This window comes from Leuresthes tenuis, unplaced genomic scaffold (genome assembly GCF_036924035.1).
Source record: "Leuresthes tenuis unplaced genomic scaffold, fLeuTen1.0.hap1 SCAF_2, whole genome shotgun sequence".
Lineage (NCBI taxonomy): Eukaryota > Metazoa > Chordata > Actinopteri > Atheriniformes > Atherinopsidae > Leuresthes > Leuresthes tenuis.
Window position 1 is genome coordinate 20,568,194 of NW_027325356.1, and position 19,841 is coordinate 20,588,034.

General features: G+C 40.2%; 1 protein-coding gene across 7 annotated transcripts in view; it reads left to right on the plus strand.

Annotated features, from left to right (window-relative positions):
* Positions 1-19,841, plus strand: part of tead1b (TEA domain family member 1b) — a 53,149-nt gene that overhangs the window by 10,037 nt on the left and 23,271 nt on the right. For all 7 annotated transcript variants that reach the window (XM_072380587.1, XM_072380586.1, XM_072380588.1 and 4 more), the window contains exon 3: positions 7,662-7,914. In XM_072380587.1, the coding sequence (XP_072236688.1) occupies positions 7,758-7,914 (157 nt within the window). In that variant the 5' untranslated portion in view covers positions 7,662-7,757. The remainder of the gene's footprint in view (positions 1-7,661; positions 7,915-19,841) is intronic.

Consider the following 19,841-nt stretch of genomic DNA (forward strand, 5'->3'; position numbering starts at 1 on the left):
AAGCCAGAATTATGTGTTGTCAGATCGTAGAAAGGAAAAACATCACTTCAAACTGAGCTTAACATTAATAGATGTAACTTTTCAGAGACCTCTTGTAGACACAATTTGCTTCATTTTACTAATAACTTATAATTATTAATCTGTTTATTGATCATTGACAAGTAATGCTAAATATGCAGCCACCAAGCTGAACTTGAAGTTTAAAAAAAAAAGGAGTATTAAATTAAAGTATTTATTAAAGGAGTTAAATCATGCATGTTGGAAACTAAAGGGACAAAAGTGTCATTTCTGCATCTTTAAGGACTCTCGTGTCGAAATCGGAGAAAAGAAAGAACCAGTTTGTTATTGTAAAACATGTAAGAATAAGTGGAACGCATCAGGCCTCTTTCAGTAATTCTAAAAGACCGCAATGAGGGCATTTAATTAGGTCATCTAAAATATACAGCTAGTTTAAATGAATACACATGCATATATATATATATATATATATATATATTAGTCAGTCATCTACATATATGCTGTGAGTTGTTTCTTTAAAAAAAAGATTGGGTGTTTGGTTGGTCAGGTGTGATTTTCATTGGCTGACTTGCCTAATTTTTTTCTTCTCTGAGAATGATCATCTTTAAGAAGATAAATGTTATCTAATACTGGATAGACACTGGTTGTAGATGAATTGCAGTGGAAAAGAAGTATTATTGTTGGTATGCATAATCGGACAGGCTTAACTATCTCAGCAGCTTCGAGGTACTTAATCTACTGTGAGGGGTTAGGTAAAGCATAAGCTACTGATGGATCCACATGCTCTTTTTTTGTCTATCTCTAAGTGTTATTGTGATATTTCGATTTTCTTTTCTTGCGCATGTGAAATGGGTATTTTTTTCCACATATAAGTTATAAAAACAAGCACAGATTTTACTACTCAGTTCAAAAAAAGGGGGGAAAAAAGGATAATGATGATAAGTCTGGTAATTACTAAGAAATGTCTTCCAGAAAGTTACCATAAAAGAAAATAACAGTTGCAGAAATCCCTTTAAATGTCATTTGAAGACTAAAAAATAAACAAGATCTTTAAGACATCGAAAGCATTGCCTGCACATGCAGCTAAATAACCCCTTTATGAATAGCTTCCGTTGCCTTTAAACAACAAATAACCCAGTCGCTGCTGAGAATAATAATGATCACAAAATTAGTCATGTGGAATCTTATTGCTATGGGACAGGTAGTTTAACAGTTTAAACATTATATATGTGAATATACGTTATTGCATTCAAGTAGAAAACGCACACTCAAGGTGCACAGATGGATTTTCCATGAAATGTTCAGCCTTCTGGTATTTATATTTATATTGTAGATTTGATACACCAGATGTCCATAATTTGAATTGTATAAGAATAGGTTAGCCTGATTAGTTGATATTAATAGATTTCATATGTATAAGTTAAATTAGCTGCATTGCAACTTTGATAAATTGTTTTTTACTATATGAGGAGTTAAAGCTGTTTTAAAGGTGTATTTTGGTAACTTTGGTATTCAGAAGTGATCACCTCAAGGGGGCGTAGTTTTACCAAATGTGGTGTATGTTTCCATTCATATTTAAGATGTCTTAAGTTGTGACAACGAGAGGCAAAAAAAAAAAAACACTGCTTTGTCAGGTTTGTTGCCTTTTGGTTACTACCGGCACCCTTTATTATAAGTGAAAAATCATCAAGAAAAATAGATAATTAACAACACACAATAAAAGTGTGCTGGTTGAGCACAATAACATCTGGTGTTTGGTCTTTGTCACAGACATGGCAGCCAGCGCTGTGGCCCTTTTCACAAATGGATTCGGACTTATCGCTGTTGTTATCTTACTGTTGTTTGGAAAAACTAGAGGCTTCCCACCTCATATGATTACACACAGCTGACTTTACAGAATCACTCGAGATGTTGCATACAGCATAAGACACATCCACAACCTTAACAAAACAAGCTTCAGCAGTTCACCAGTTTAGAGGATCTATAGATTCTACATCTGATTTCAGTCCTTTAATACCTAAAAGCTGCCTCCATCAAAGAAAAGGAGGATCACTATTTACTAACTGTTTGGCTCTTTTGTTCTCTCATTTTGTGTCTTTGCTACTGAATGTGGTTTCCATGTAGGAGAGGATGGTGACGGTAACGTTCGCTTTCCTGAAGCTTCCACTATAGTTGTAATTATTGTGCTTTTTACTTACTATCACTCGTCTCTATCCTCTGTTAGCGGGCACTTTGTCCGTCTTCTCCTCCTGGTCCTGGGTACTGCTTCCTTTTCTTCTATTGGCTCCAGGGCAGAATAGACACTTTGGGGTCCCACTTCCCGCCGAGTATCACAAGGTGGTGCTACAGGAAGGTCTGGCCTGACTGTAAAGTCTCTCAGTTCTATATCGCGACTACACCATACATATGCATTTTTCTTATATAACCTCATGGGTATTGCTTTTTTAGATTCTGTGAATGACTGTAGGGAAATTTTCTATCAGTTTAAACATTTTCTACAAAGACCTTTTATTAATAGCTCACTAGCTAGGTTGAAGTTACGCCTCTGAACCAGCAAGGGAGAGAGTAATCCAAGTGAAACGGTCTATATGTACAAGGGCAAGCCATCATCACGGAATAAGCCACTCCAACCAATGATGCTGATGTCACTCAGCTGATTCCTTTGACGTGTCCAAGCACACGCATAAATGCGGCGCTGAGTCGCCTCTGTTTAGCATGTCTGAATTACTGAAGCAGAACAGCGGCTAGTAATGAGAACATTTTTTCCTTTTTCTTTTCCAATAAGGCACAGATGATCTGTGAAAAGGACTCATGACTTTCCATATTTTGTAACGAGTCTGAAATAAGTAAATTAAGCTGACCAGATGCGCCAAAAGTAACCAGTTGAAACGAGCATCTTGCATCGGTTGCTTCAAAAGTTGGATTTTACATTCACACATGAAGGTATGACCTAACAGACTGTTGTTCATTCTGCTCGGTGCACACGTTTGACAACTTTCTCTCCTGATATATTCGCGCCGTTTGACATTAAATTCACTTGAGTCCGAATTGTTGAATCTCAGTGGCTCCGACAAAAGTTTTGGCTGTGACAAAATAACGATGCTGCGATCATGCCGTGTGAGAGAGCTGCCAGTGTAAACGCATGACAGATAATCGTTATTCTGATTTTTACAAATTTTGGCAATAGATTTGTGCTCTCCAGTCAGCTGTGGTGCAAAAGTATACTTAAAAAAAAATGTGTGCAGATGAAAGATTGCATCAGTCTGCAAGAATCAATCTGGCATTATGGACAAAGTTGCCAGAGACTGCTTAAAGTATCGCATTTATCAACCTAAAAATACCATAATCGACAGCAAGAGTTCATAGAAAACTAAGATATTTCATTCATATATAGAAGGAAGATACTTTTAACTTGTTGGTACTTGTAGTTTTTTGAGCTTTGGTATATGATTTTCCATTTACAAAGTTCTGTCGGTGAATTTTTGCTGTTAGGAAGTTGTGAAGAATGTTTTATGAGGCCAGACATTATCAGGGCTAATTAAGTGTTTGGACTTGACGAGGACAAAAACAAATGTATTTCATACAAATGAAGCTGGCTGTGATTATGAGCTCAGTTCATCATTTTTGTTTGGATGAGGGGTGCACATCTAGAAAGCCTTTTAGTGGTTGAAACGGGAATGTTTCCCCTCCCTCATCAGTTTGTGAGTTCGTTCTGCAGTGTCAGCAGACGGCGCACAAAAACGGAATTCAGTAAAAGCTCTCTCTGCTCTATGGGAGTTTTTCTTTTTTTTTTTTTTTTTTTTTTTCCCCCAGCAGCTTGCTCCCATCCCCCCCTTTCCCTCTCGTGAACTGACATGCTGGAAGAAACATATGCTGCTATTCCCGCTTCCTGACAGCTTGTGCTGCTTGAATAGGGTCTTGCTCAGGCAGGAAGCAGTTGTCTGGGAAGAGTGGAGAGATGAAGTACAGAAAGAAAAACTCGTGAACGGTTTGCAAATAAAGTAAAGGCACATTTTTATGGAGCTTTAAGGGTAAAGAGAGTAACCGTTTGACAGATCGCACATACAACGCTGGGAACGCTGTATGTTGAAGGTTCACTTTGTGTCTGTTTGGATTTGAGCCAAAAAAACTTTTTTTTTTTTTAAAAAGTCACTCAAACACACAATAAACTTTGATTGCACGTAAACACAATGGAAGACTGTATCGCCTAATTACATCAACTTTGTGGGGATTTATTCTAGCATGCCCTCCTCATTGTAGGTAATTGATTTGTTCAGCTGCAGCGTTTCTAATTGCTCGACTGAGATCACACCCGAATATACAGCTAGCTGCTCGATATGCTTAAGTGGAAAGAATGGATAGGAAGCCTAAACAATGTTTAATTTTGCACAGTTTGACTGAAAATGGAGCAAAGACGGCGGCATTGATTTGGGGAAAAAAAGCTGCTGAAACAAGTCGACTTCATCTGACTTGTATTTCTTCTTGGCGGTCTTGTAAAGTGTCAGTTCACTTAACCCTGAATGACTCGTCACCTGCAGTGTACTGTCAGGACTGCTGTCCGGACCTGCAGCCCGAAGTGAAAGTCAGTTTTAGCACTCAGTTAATCCTTCTCGCCCTCCTTCTGACATCACCCAGCCGCCACTCTTGACAGGCCAGTGTCTGCCGCTGGAACGAATCGAATCTCGAGGATCTTATGTGTGAAGACTGGACTTCTGTCAGGTGGTGAACTTCAGCGGAGGTGTTTAAACTGGAACATTTTTATTATTTTTTTTACACTGTCCCGCTCTGATCGATGATGGGCATTGACATTGTTGACTGTCAGTTACTGCTGCAACGTGTGTGGTGCGGTACATGACCGACCTGAGTCTTCTTTTCTGGAAGTCACTGCGCTCGTGTGCCAGTATCAGGGGCGATGGCTTCAGGGCTCGCACTTTGTGACACTGCGATGCACGTAATTGTGCCGCAGTTGCGTGTAAAAACGAGGGACCGATCATTTGACCCTAAGCACAGTGTGTGTGTTCTCCGTATTGGGTGGGGGTGTGAAATTGTAGTTCAGTGCATGAATTATAGGGTGAAATAGTAAAGACGTGTGGTACACTGCATAATTGTTAACCCCCCCTTTTTTTGTACTGCAGATTCACTTTGTTGTTTTTGTCACTTATGAAATTACATTTTTTTTTTTTGTATAGTTTGAGCTGCTTGGCTCAGACCTCTCAGCGCTGCTTGAGGGTCTGGTGTCTTTACGTCATCATATTGTGCGTTGTGACTGGTGATAATAGCGACACAGACTATTCACCACGACATTTATCTTTTTATTTCTTTGTCCTTTTGTATTGCACAGTCGATGTGTCTTCACAAACCGTCTCTTTTAACAGGCATAGTTCCTCTTAAACGCATTTACTCCTGGAAGTTTGCACATACAACCAAGGTCTTCTTTTAACCACAAAGACTAAAACTTTGGTCAGTGGCACCTCTGCCGCAGTGGTAATGAGGCATCTTCAAGTTTTTGTTTCTTTTTTTTTCTTGTGTCTCGAGAATCAAAGTGAAAACTTTAACAATTCTGATGGAATTTTTCATTATTGTTGTCACTATACAGGAATTTCAGACTTGATGGTCAAACCAGCTGTCTTAACATACCGTTAAGTTAAAATACCATTTTTCATACCACAAAGGGAGAATTGACAGTTTCTGAGATATTAAATGTTTTTGATAAACGGCTTCAGAAAGACCTTTTCCACTCGGCAGCAATCGTCTTAACTGAAATTAGGAGCAGCGGCGCAAAAAGGAGAGCCGCTTTCATCCATTTGAATGCAACACATTCAAAGCGTTTGACCTTTTTAAACAGAAGAATTTTAGAAACCAAACTTTTATTTTATAGGAAAAATTCAACAAACTTCACCGTTTAAGTTAAAAAAAAAAAAAAAAGAAGAAGAATATCCCTTAATATTTATTCCATCCTTTGAAATAAAATGGTTATTATTTTTTTTTAGGCTAAACCATTTACCAAAACATGTATCAGTAATGATGTTAAGTTGGGATAAATGTTGCATGTTGACTTCCAGAGAGCTGCACACACAGTTTGTTGTTTCTGAGTCAGACATTCACCTGTAACTCCATTCTATGTGTAATTATAAGTAAAAGTAGTGAATGGCAGATCTTTCACTCCTTGGGTCTGTATGTGGGTCTGCCAACGAGCTGCTGGCCCTTCGGCTGTAGTTCGCCAGTTTACTTTATGCATCATGCAGTTTTTTCCCCCCCTTAAGTGAGTCACAAGTTTAAAGTCTGCGGTCGAGTCAGAGAAGTAGTTCTCCCCACAGATGTTGGGCCACGGCGTCAGTTGTACATGAAATGCGCAGCCTGCCTTCACTCGAATCTTTACCTTTGTAAAGCATGTGAGCATTTTGTGTCAGAATGAGATCTCCGCTTACTGTTTCCACATCTTATCATCACTCTGTACTCTGGACTGTCATGTCACAGCAGGGTCTGAATGCTCGTTTCTTTGAAAAATGAACCTATAGCTTTAAGTGTGGAGCTAGAAGACAGTGAGCTGCTCTGACGGACAGGGACTGATGATGAGTCGGACCGTTTTAATTGTTCCCACCCACATTGTTAGGCTGCGGTCAAGTCTGTGGTCTCTCATTCATAGAAGACACACACACACACACACACACACTCACTCACTCACTCCCACTCCCATCTGGTTTTTCACAAGAAGTCAGATGACGATTTAAAAAGAAAAAGATCATATTTTCATCATATTTTGAGGTTACCTTGGTGCGCTGCTGTGAAATAGTGGAAAAAAAAAGGTCACAGAATTTGACAGTTTGGAGTCCTTAAAACAATAACAATGATAAGTTATTTTCATTCTTGCGACAGCAGCAACTCTCCGTCTCTACGTCAGAATACATGAAATCACACGAAACTGAGCTCGTCAAAGAAGGACTAAAACACCAAGACAATGCAGTTGTGGATGGAATCACTTGACGTAAATACGCTTCAGATTTTTATCTTTTTGCATCCTTTTTACGGAAAAGGTCAAGTGTAGTTGTATACAATAATTCAGCTGGATTCCCAATAAAACGGCTCTCATTCACGTACCAACATAGTTACTCTTGTCACACCGCTAAACGCGTCAGAGACCGTGCCTGTAAAGGAGCCCGTTCAGACTAAATGTCAACTCGCAGTTGCTTTTAAAGCATGTCCAGACCGACGCTCTGCTCTAATAAAATCTTTATTTTTGTAACCACAGCGTCTTTGGACAAAATCACCATTCAAGTCATTCAAAGACAGCATCTTTCCAGTGAATTCAGCTGTACTGACATGTATGATGATGAAGTTAGAAGTAGCAGAATGTCTTGAACGTTTTCTCACACAATCCAAATTGCTGACAAGGATTGCATGTAATCGTGCTGTCTCATACATTTATCTGATCTCTGAACAAGCTATACATGTTACCATTTACTCTGTGTCTTTCGTTTTAACAAGAAAATAACAATGTCCAAGCTTGTTTGGCTGCTCCCGCTCCATATTGTGTTCTCAACTGACAATGTGTACCGAGTTGTGTTTTTGGAGGCAGGCCTCTGTTGTGCTGTTGCAGTACTGATGATTCGTTTGTGTTGTGTTTGTTTGTGTGGGAATTCCAGGTCTCTCCCTAGTCTGCTCCAAGCTTCAGCTTGGAGAGCTCAGCCACCAAGATTGATCCCAGCAGCTGGAGCGGCAGCGAGAGCCCTGCCGAGGACATGGAGAGGATGAGCGACTCGGCAGACAAGCCCGTAGACAATGATGCAGAAGGGGTGTGGAGCCCTGACATAGAACAGAGCTTTCAGGAGGCCCTGGCCATCTATCCTCCATGTGGCCGAAGGAAGATCATCCTGTCCGATGAGGGAAAGATGTATGGTGAGTACAGATGTGCATTTTTAAGATGGACTTTAAAAGTGTTTAAAAGTTTAAATAAACTGTTTTGACATTCTGGAGAGTATTTCCTCTTGCTTACTCTGAAGCTCGGTAAGAATATCAACATCACCCTTTTTTTTTTTTTTAAGAAAAATTCTGAAAAATCTAATGCCAGCTGTTGATTCGCTTAGCAGAAAAAACTGGAATGATATGAAAATGACTAGCTGAGCTCTGTCAGAAGACGAGATGCACCAAGCAGCACTTCAGTAGCAGTTATTGTCTAATCGGTTTAATATGTGAAAAGAACAAGTCTCGAACTGACAAGTTGTGTTTTTACAGGCAATTGGGGTCTATTTCTTGGCTTCCTGGAAGCTCCTGCACATGTCAAAGGCATAGACCAAATAGTCTGCATGATTGTTCTTAAGATAATTATGTATGGATTTTCTACTGACTGCAGTTTTATTTTTGATGGCAGCAAAGTAAGGTTTTTCTTCTTTTCTTTTCAAATGTTAATCTGTTCTTCTAAATTTGAAGCCATGCGATACATGGTCTTGCTGAGTAACAAAATACTACAACACTGCGATTGTGACCATACACCCACCACACTGGTTCTCAGAAGTGCAAGTTTATAAGTAAAGCAACATGAACTATTAGTCAGTAGCAGATGGTACTGCGGCTGCCACCAGCTGTGCCCCCTCTCCTCCCTCCACTGCCTACCAATTCCTGGCTGGGTGATGTCATGGAAAGAAGGAATATTTTCTTTCTGTGGTGTTGGACTGTCTAACAGCCTGTCAGTGTGAAGTGAAAGCAGCGAGCTCCTCTGAGCATTTGCTTGCAGCTGTCATGTGACCCCTCCGGCCAAGTAAAATGTAAATTTCAGGAGGTGCATTGAAACCACTCAGTTAACACTACAAAGATGTGGGCTCAGACAACAGCACCCTCCCCACTGTCTGTTCCTCCAGTTTCTCCGTCCCCATACAGAGCAAAGCTGCCCAAGGAGCTGCGTCTCTGCTGTGGATTGAAGCAGGAAAATGCATTTCCTCTGGAGTTCCACATAAACGGGGCTAAGAGCGGGCTTCTTTTCTGCTTTGCAGACATTCTCAATACGAGATCAGCTGTTTAACTTTATTACATATTGTGACATGTCATGAAATCCCGTAGCATTTCTCAAATGTTCTCTTAGGTGAAATGTGGAGCACATTTAGTGTCCCTTGTCGATTTATATTGACTTACTGAAATACCACACTGCAACCCCTAATTAGGAGACATTTTTGCCTTTAAAAAGATTTAAGATACTGACTCTATGGCGCTGACGAGACAGCTGCACGGTTGTACAGAGTTTTGTTCTGCCAGATGTGCTATGTATCTGGTTACAGATGTCTCACCAGTAGCAGAAACCACGGGCTGTTTGCTGTTCCTACAGAACAGATGGAATATTCTTTCCTAACACGTTAATGGTACATTTTTTGGGGGGACTTTTCAAGGAACAGTGCTTGTCGCTCAGTCCTGCAGCTGAATGTTAGCGCTGGTCCTGTTATGGCATAAAAAAACCCCACAAAGGTGCCATTGTTCTGTCCTAAAGGCAAAAAGGGGCATTTTAATGTGAATTGACTGGGATGATAGTAGTGATTGATAGTTACGAGGCAATAATTGCCAGTTACACTTGTGAATAGTAAGGCACGTTGTCATTTAGTGGTAGAAATCATGACATGCTTAAGGTCTATCAAACAGGGCGGTGCTGATGCCTTCATCGCTCTGAGTCACCAAGTTAACTTGCCTCTTTAAAAAGTTACAGTGCAATCGGTGTTGGGAGCCTTGCAAGTTTGGACTTGTGCTCCATTTTGATGCCCCGCCTCTCTTTAACTCCGCTGACATATTGGTGAGCAGCTGTTACACATGTTGTGTATGACCTCAGTATGTTTCCTAGACTGACTCAAAAGCTGTATTAGTACTGTACTCTGATCAGCTACCTATTTCTAGATATGCCAGAATTGAGTAGAAATTTGCTTTATTATGGAGAATATTTATCATATTAATCAGAATGTTGCTGGTTGTATTCACTGTATGTACAGAACGGGAGTTATTGGTAGTCTGAACTCCGTTTGGAAGTTTTTATAGATTTATAATCCTAAACAATCTCCAGCAGTTGTTGACTGGTATGTAGGCTTTATATTTCTTTTTTTTATGCAAAATTCAGGTGCTATTAACCAACTCTTTAAAAATGTATCGTTTTACAGGATCTTGTGTCACTCAAACAGATCTTAAAATAAAGAGCCTCAGGTTTCTCTCAGAGGCGACTTTGTCCACACCGAAGGATGAAAGTTAGTCTCTGCCTTACTGCAGCTGGATGGAGCAGCCGTTTGTTTTTTTTTAACATTGGGAATTTGCAGATTTCTAGAAGCAGGAACTTTGCACTCAAGTCTACTTTGGCTGCCATTATGGCAGTTAATCTTTTCAACATGCATACATTTCGGTTTCTACACTTTGGATTGCAATACATCAGATAGATACTGCCTCTCAAGTGGTTCTTACTCCTGTGAGGTTTAACCTGCAGCTTCCCCCACTTGAAAAGGCAACTTGCTTCAGAAAATTGGACTGAAATTCACTCAATGACCAAGATTCTGCTTTCTTTCTTTCTTTCTTTCTTTCTTTTCTTTCTTTTTATTTTGAAAGACGTCAAGGCCAATAACAGGTTGAAAAACCTTAAAACACAAACACAAATAGAAGTTCATGAAAATATACCCTGAGAAACCACAATCACTCACCATAACCCAAAATCAAATACTTAATTTTTACCCATATACCCATATTTAAAACGCCTAAAAAAAAATTGAATAGGTTTTAAAGCACTGTTCAGCAGCTTTTAACTCTTGTAAATACACAAAAATCAACATTTATCAAATTACTTTTAGCTTGAACCTTTTAAAATACACCACATTTTTAACTGTTCTTTTTACCCACATGATACTAAATATATGACATCATAACTCGCATTTTAATCACTTGACTTCTTTAATCCATCCCATTTTAACCTGAATTTGATAATATGATTAGAAAAATAGAAAAAAACTCTTAAAGGTGGCGGGATCATACTGTCTCTGGCTCTGGCTTCACAAGGTTATTGTTAAACCATCCCTTGATAAAGCAAATAAAATCCAGTTGAAAAAGGGATAGAATGGACGGCATACAGATTCAAACGGGCTGAAAAATATCTGCTGTATATAATAAAATAACAACGGCCAAATATGTGAAACTAACTTTTTTTTTTTAAGGGGACAAACGAGCACTGCACTGAAAGTAGGTAAAAACAAAAGAGATGATGATGGGTTTGGTAATTACTATGGAATGTCAAGTTGTCAGCGTGTTGCCAAGTGAAATGTCAAATCACTAGCCAGAGAATTTTCTTTTATTGTCATTTGTAAAAGAAAAATTGAACAAGATCTTTATAGGAAATCAAAGGTGGCCTGCATGAGGTGTGAAATAAGCCCTTTATTAAATGCTTGTGTAGCCTTTGAGCAGTAAATAGTCCTGTATCATGCTGAGAGTTAGTCATGAGGAATCTGTCTGATGGGAGGACGAGGGGGGGTTGTTTGCATTTTAATAGGAAATATATACCAGGGCACTGATGGATTCCACATGAAGTCCGTATGATCATCGGCTCCTGATATTTACATGATTAGTTCAAAGGACGTATTAGGATAATAGTTCAGGTTTGTGTCGTCTTAAGAATAGATTGTGAGGGAACAATCCTCATCTCAGAGTGTGTTTCTTGTTTCTTTATGAGGTGTTGTGTCACGAGTACTCATATCCCAGTATTTCTTGGCTGAATGTTGATATACGATTCATAGCTATATTTTATACAAAATTGGGTAAATATTCAGTTATAATCAGTGTCCCACGTAAACGTCACAAGCGTTTTAAGTAGTTTAGATTATTCAAAGACTGTAGTCAAATTAAAACTTGCTTGGTGCTTTTCCACAAAGGTTTAGCCTCTACTTAAATTTTCACTCATTATTGGATTAGAAGCAACAGCATGACTCAGTTTTCCTCTCTCACTCGCATCGACCGTCATGCTGCTAGGCCTGCACTCGCTGCGCAGAAAGGAATGTAACTAAGGTTACTGCAAAAGGCTGATTCTTTTTTTTTTTTTTTTTAAGTGGATGCTACCCAGCAAGTATTCCTCCCATGATCGTGTTTTGAGCCGTTGTGTTGGGTTGGTGCGCATGCTCGCAGGATCGTTTCAGGGACGCTTTTTCATGGGATTTGGCCACAGTTTGTCCAGTATGTGCTACTACAGAAAGCCTTAGATTATCTCAGTATAAAATCCCGGTATGAATTAAAAAGTCGGTATAGCCCTGCTGAGAACAGTGTTTATGAACCAGTGAGCTAACGCAATAATCAGCCATAAAGATATTTGTTCACTTGGTGTTGTGATGAGTGTGGTGTAGATCTCCGTCGAACACGTCAGTCAGAAGTCTCCCACAGTATTTCAGTCGGATTGATATCCGGTGGCTATGAAGATCATATGGTGGCATGCGCATCATTTTATGGTGAAAATCTCCAAACTTGGCATAGACTAAAACTAGTACAAGCTGTGTTATTCTAAGTGAGTAAAGTATAATGGAAAAATAATATGACACTGAATATCTATAAATGCCATCTAAATGGCATTTTCACACAAACTGGCTCGGTTTTAGATTTTCATTGAGCTCCATGCTGAAATCAGAGTTTAGTTCCAAACGAATTGCTCCTCGTTTCTGCTAACACCGATTCGTCTTACACCTGAAAGAATTGGTCGTCTTCAAAGTGAAGGGTTCAGCTGCAGCACAACTGCCAGTGCAGTTAGCAAGAATGCAGAACACAAAAGCCCTTTAAAGCCTCATTGTTTTAATTCTTAATAGCAACGTCATACTGTTTTTTTTGTTAGTTTTTTTTTTTAAAGAAAAGCCCAAACCTTTCATAGACGGCTGACACTTTTGCAATCTTTTGAACTTGATGATGACGTTAGCTAAGTTAATAGGATTTGATAGAGCAGGCAGACGCCACACAAAGCCTCTCATGGCATCTGGGGTGAAAGCTGGCAACAAGAAGACAGGTATTTTGTAGTTGAGAGACCCCGGGGATGGCATAGTGTTTCATACACAGAGCTCATCACAAGAGGAGCTGCCCTGAGTGCCCTTAAGCCCTTTGTTATCCTGGGGTAGTTTCTAGTTAATTAGCAACAGTCTCTATAGCAACTGTGTTGCCGTACAAAACAATTTCTAATTTCTGCTTCTTAGCCTATTGTGGTGTTTACCTGGAGGGTTTTGGATGTGCTGAGACCAGTCTTGGCTGGACCTGTCCCCATTGTCTGAGGTTAATTGCGGCTGCAATGGAAGACAGTACATCTAAATAGGCTGTATCTCCAGCATTTGCCATGGCCCCAGAGTGAGTGTTGTTTTTTTTTTTTTAAATTATTATTTTTTTTCCCAGAGAATGTTTTTAAAAAGTGAAATGGACGGCACTGGCCCCTAGCCAAAGGCCTAAGACTGCACACTTGCATAATTCACCTGCTGTGCGAGACTGCATTCACTTATCCTCGAAATAGAGTTGATAAGTGAAACAACACGCTTCACTCAAATTGTATGTTTATTCATTGAGTTATGTATTTGCTCTACCCAGCAAACTTAATGACATCTGTGAATTTCTCTCTGTTACCGTTAAGGGGAAAAAAACCACAGAAGAACAGAATTCTATTCCGTCTACTGACAGATAGATATGCTGATAAATACTACAGTCTGTGCTGCTGTCGTACCCCTGATAGTCTTGTTTTAGCTTGTGAGGAGGCAGGACCAACAGTCGTGCACGGTGCTTCAGTGTAGGACTCTTTTCAAGGGTTTGATGGAGCTATAATTTTACCTGCCTTGAAATAATTTTTTGTATGCCTTCTAACCCAACTTGTTACGAATAATCGCGCAGTAATCACACGGTTCGTTTTAGTTATGTAGTATTAGAAAAATGATCCGGAGTCAACAAGTGCTACAGATCGATGTGTTTTATAGGTTGACTCCTAAACAAATATGCTTCCTTCTGCACGTGTTTTTTTGATGTAAAGGTTTTCCTATTACCATTCTGCTGCATTCTCATCAGTGGTCCAGCTCAGACCCCTCCTGTGGGAACTAAGTGGCACTTGGTTTGCAGAGATGCCAAGGATGAGTTAGATATAATGAGCAGACCTGGCTTGCCCCCGATGGCCCAGCGCTGTGCTCCTCCGGGGCTCGTCTCATCGAACCGAGCATGCTCCGAGACAGAGCGAGCGGACCTGATCCTCCCTGCTGGGCAGATAATGAGGAATTCTGGGATCAGCTCAGGCTCCCTGAGTCACCTGCATTCACTCAGAATAGAGTGTGAGGAACTTCATCGCAGGAGAGGCATCACACACCTCCAGAATAATCCCTCATTTGTTCCCTTGCCATTGTCAGTGGAAGACCAGTGTGTTGTCACACATTTGGTAGCGGGAATAAGTCCAATTATGTTATTTATTAATTTTTTTTCTTAAAAGGAGCAACTGTTGAAAGTGTGAATAACATTAACGCAGGTATGGCATGGAAAAGAAGTCATTTTGAGTCGCCTGCGTATTCAAAATCTTAAGAGCTGTGTTTTATCCTGGGTCACTGGGCAGTGATGGGAGGATCGGCCTCGGTTCCCACCTCAAAACTTTTCTTTATTATTCCTATCCTACGAGAACAGATATGCACTGGGGCCGCAAGTCGATGGCGAGTTTGTGACATTTCATCTTGATTTCCGATGCAGCTGATCTGAAAAATGAGCCCAGACACACTGCAGGTTATTTTTTTTCCATATAGGAAACTTTTGCTCTACAAAAATCCTCATGCAGAGCAACAATTTGGTGTGTGAATGATGCAGAAGCAGCAGATGCATAAATGCAAGTATGACCCAGTGTTAATAAAGACATTCATAGAATTCCTTAAACGTTTCTTTTTGTGGCTGAAATAGTCAATTTAAAGCCTGGATTCAAATGATTAAATGAAAATGTTCACCTTCAACTGAAAACTGGGACATTTGATCTTTTAATCTAAAGTTTTTGTGAAGAATCGTTGTTGAATGGAGACATTAACCCGCAAATGGGATGAAGTTTCTACATGGTAATACTGAGTTAATGAAAGTGATAAAGTTTAGTTATACGAATACAGAAATGTGTTTTTCTTTTCCCTTCTGCTAGAGAACTGTCACCGAACAACCTGAAGTAGTTAGAACTTGGAGTCTAGTTACGCTTTACATCTTCAGATCTTTTGAATTGGGTGTTTTAACACAAATAAGACCCAAATAATGTGAGTGATAAAGATAAAACCGAACATTATGCAAACCGAATGTGCATTTTTCTGACAGTGAATTCAAGATAACATTTTCCACGCTGTGTAAAAAAAAAAAAAAAAAGTCAGTTCGGGCAGGCCATACAGCATCGAACGCAGCATCATCCTCTGTGTTTCTTGCTGTCATTGGTACGAAACACTGTTGAAATCCACCTGATGTATCATTCGGTGCCCAATGGGCACACACACCAGTTGCCTTGTCATTGAATTATTTCTTTTTTCTGTTTGTCATTTTTTTCTTCTGCGTCTCTTCGACAAACCTTTTGCTGATCTGCACGTGCTGGTTTTGAGATGTGCCGTTTATTTCATTGTACGCGGTTTCCTGCATGTCTTTAGCCTACGATCCATTTGTGTTTCTGTTGTGTCTGCGTATTTGCAGTTAATTAGACTCTGCCCCAAAATGGATCTACATTTAGAGCCCCTCTGTTGCCGAGCAGCAGAATTGATTTTGAAGTGCATATTATTCCTTATCTGTCTGCTCAGGGGGCTGATTTTAGGTCCTACTCGTGTCCGTGTTTGTGGTGACCAAGCAGGTTGTGACTCCATGTAAGATTTTAGTGGTTTGGGGGGGGTGGGTTCATGCATCACGTGGCTGTTGACCCCAGACGGTGATGACAGACTAAATGGAGGTGTAAAGCTCGACTTCACCGGATCAGGAAAGGGTTAGACAAGCTTTAATTGTGGAGTTCAAGCATTTGGAGCTAATTCATCATCATTATATTTATTACATTTCAATGGTAGAAAAATATTGTCCAACCTGTTACTATAGGTTTCCAAATGTGTGTTAAGAGGAGGATACACAAAGTGATCCTTGAGCCTGTATTCGACGTTTTCTCTCTGCCTGAGTGGAAGTGTTTGCACTGAATGGTTAGATGGCAGGCTGTGGCTCTTCGCCCGTCTGAATCAGGAGTACACGGGGTGTGTCCCTGCTCTGAGGTCTGTGCGAGGCCCTCTGAGCAAGGCTTCTGGTTTCAGGTTGCATGTTCCCAATTGGCTGCTTTTGTTTGACAAAAACACAGTGAGACTCCGGGCTTCTTAAAGATGCAGTGTCACTATTTGTGTTCTGCTAAAACGGGTCATCTCTTTTGTGCTGATTACATCATATTCCGTTGATGAAACCCTTTGGTTCTGATGAGATCATCTCACACTGATGGGACCATTTTCTCTAATCAACATATGAATGGAATCTGAATGCCACTGTTATGCTCTCATCCAGAGCACAGGGACTACACTCCAGTGCTGACATGGACTGTCATCTCTTTCTTTGCCGGTTTGGTGAAAGGTCTTTCAGCTCTGAGCAGCTTCCCTGGACACAAATCCATGGTCATAAAAACCATACTATGATTCTAATAACCATCCCCTTGTAATATCATGTAAAGAACATGCTCATTTTATAATACAATAATTTGGATTGTTTTCAGTAACCGTTTTCAGTAGCACTGCCTCTCTCCCTGCTTGGATTCAGTCATAACATTCAGACAAGACGCCACCAGTTCACAGGTACAAAAATACCTGGGACGTACGAAACCATCATGACCACAAAGTTTGACTTTTCATTTATAGATGTTGGTGACAGCCCGCATGTCTTCCTTTGTGCTCAGATGCTGAATTGATCCTCAGAGATTGAAAATATTGATTTGTGTCTTACTTTGCTGTGGAGAAGGAGGCCGGGGCACCTTCCTGACTGTTTAGCACTGTGTTCACACATTGGACCTGCCACACTGCCAGTTCCTCAGGAGACTTATAATTACAGCCGTCCTTTCGGATTAGTCCAGTAGCCTGTCCAACTGTGGCCTCGCTCCCTAGTCATTTATTTCATCCATTTCCCTCTCCTGAGAGGCAGACCTCAGCAGAATGACCTGGCCAGCCTCTACAATAATGTATGTGATGATAAACACAGTGGCTCCTAATTGATAGAGTGATTCAGACGAGGCATAGCTGTGCAAATTGGTCCCCTGCGACTATATCGCACAGAGTTGGGACTAGTAGGTTTTAGATCTGGCCTTGTTTGAGAGGCGCAGAGCTGGAAGAGGGGAAATGGAATGGGCTGGACCTGCTGAGTGATAAAAAGGCTGTCTTTCCGTCTGAATACAGGCACAGTTCAGCAGAGGTTGGCTGCTGTAATCCCCTCGGTGTCTCCAGGAAGGCTCAGGTTAGTGACCTGCTGCTTTGTGATGTCTTGTAAGATTTTGAGAGAACGCCTCACCTTTAATCCCCCACTGCTCAGCTAACACATTAGCTCAACTGCACTTGACCCAGCCCCTGCAATAAAGCCTTTTATCCAGCTCAATAAGGTCATTTCAAGTTAAGTATTGATTTCTTTTGGTGTTCAGAGAAAAATGGATTTTTAAAGAGCTGTTAATTACAGTTGCTCACTGCATTATATGAAGAACTTAATTTTTCGTGCCTGGATTTTTAAAGCCTCCAGGTGATCGTCTCAGAATCAACGGACTGCATTTAAGTCTTAGAATCTGTTACATCTGTTGGCAGAGCTTCATTTTCTAGAGAGAAAAAATGCATACAGATGCTGAAAATTCTGAGGTGGGGAAACCTACTAATGTAAACAAAGTGAGCACACAAATGTGAATAGTCTCACCTCGATGTAGAAAATAAATAACTAATACAACACCTGAGTGGAATTATAAGACTGTAACGGAAAGGTTCCATATTCAGTGTGCTTTCCACACTTTTTATTTTTGAGGATTGAACAGGGCTCTTTTTTATATTTATTTTTGTATATATGTATTTTTATACATCATCCAGTTGCAATCTCTCGGGTTTTGTCTTTCTCATAGCAACATGCGCAATTATTACACAAATAGGGCAGAGCTATTGGGCGAATAAATGACAAATTATGTTTTGTCCATAGAAAACACAACATGAACATTCAACCCATTTTCAGACACTAGCCTTCCACCCATGCGACAACACATCCACTCGTAAGCTGTTCAAACAGATGTATCGTCTTCTCTTTTAGGACTTTTGCTGGTTTTCATAAGTAGTGGACTACTTGAAGTGCTGTGCTGTATAAGGTTTGTGGCCTTCCTGCCCAGGAAACACTGTACCTCCCTCATCGTGCTTTCAGTCATGCTTGTTTGTTGGTGTATTCCTCTTCCGGGTTTCCCCTTATATTCCCTTTAACCCCATCACTTGTGTTCTCATTGGCTGCTTCCTGTAGCTGATGACTCATAACTATCTCCTCCCCCATTGGCTCCTCCAAAATATCGAGCATGCTAAATATTTTGCCTGAAATAAAAAAATAAGTTGTTTGGTAATTATGCTTATTTAACTAAGATTTTGGTTTTATTAACACCCCCCTCGTTAGACAAATAAACTTAATCCAGTGAGCAAATTAATTCTGTTTGGAATTGTAATGATTTAGTTGAAATATTTTTGGAGAAAATTTGCATTGAAATTTGGTCAGGGACTTGGAATCGACAGTGGTCCTGATCTGTCGAATGTATCCTCGCTGTTGTGAATTTTAGCATTGATATCAGAGGATTTAATTTAAAACCTTTTTTTTCCTACTTTCTTAATGTTTGGTATTATCAAACCAAAGACACTGGCCCTCTGTGTAAATAAAAGCACACACGGGCAGAGATCCTCAGAAGTGCTTCTGTGTTGTGTTTGACAAATGTTTTTCACAAAATTGCAGAATAGAATGCCACTAAATGGAAAACTCTCTGTCTATTGTCTTCAAATATCCTCATGCTTTGAAGTGAATGAACTGATCCTAATTGTATGCTTTCGAGGTCTTATTTTTGTTCTTGTGTAGATGATGACTGAATAGATTTTATTTCCCGTAGATATGAAAGTAACCACCATGTAGCTGTGAAACCAGAGCTAGAATACCCTGGGATACATTTGCAGACCGCTGTGCGTAAATGCCAGTATGGTGTAGCTTTGCTGTAATAATTGCCTTCCAGAGTAAAAGTCTGATGTGTTCAAATCCAAAGTACTACAGAAAACGCGTCATAAGTACAACAGTAAAGAGTTTTGTTTAAGTGTGCATTTACATAGGAAGTGACTGAATCAGGATGCACACATGGAGAGCCAGCTCATGAGAGCACAGAGGTTGAAGCTCTCCGTTTTTAGGATGAATTCGGTTTGTATGAGAGCGTGTGAGCGTGTAGGAGGAGGGATTTCTATTGTGTTTCAGAGAATAGCAGCAGTGTTTGTGATCACCGCGGCGTCTCACATTCACCATCTGGCCTTGAAGTCTTTCTTATGGTCCCACACTTCAAGCACGAGGGGCCAACAATACAGGAAGTTAAAGCATTTGTATCATGCAGCTGGTGGACTCCAGTGACATGTTACTATGAGCAGACCTCATCTTTCTACTTATGTTAGAAATTTCACTGTTCAAACACTTTGTAGCTTGGTTCTATATTGCATAAAAGACTTGTTAATATTTGCACTTCTCCTTCCTTTGGAAACACCTGCAGGGTCTGACCAGCTTTGAGCCTCATCAATGACATATTGTCATGTATTCTTACCCTGTGAGTCGCGCATCGTTTATTCCCGTGAGATCAGTCATCGAACAAGTTTTCAGCGCAG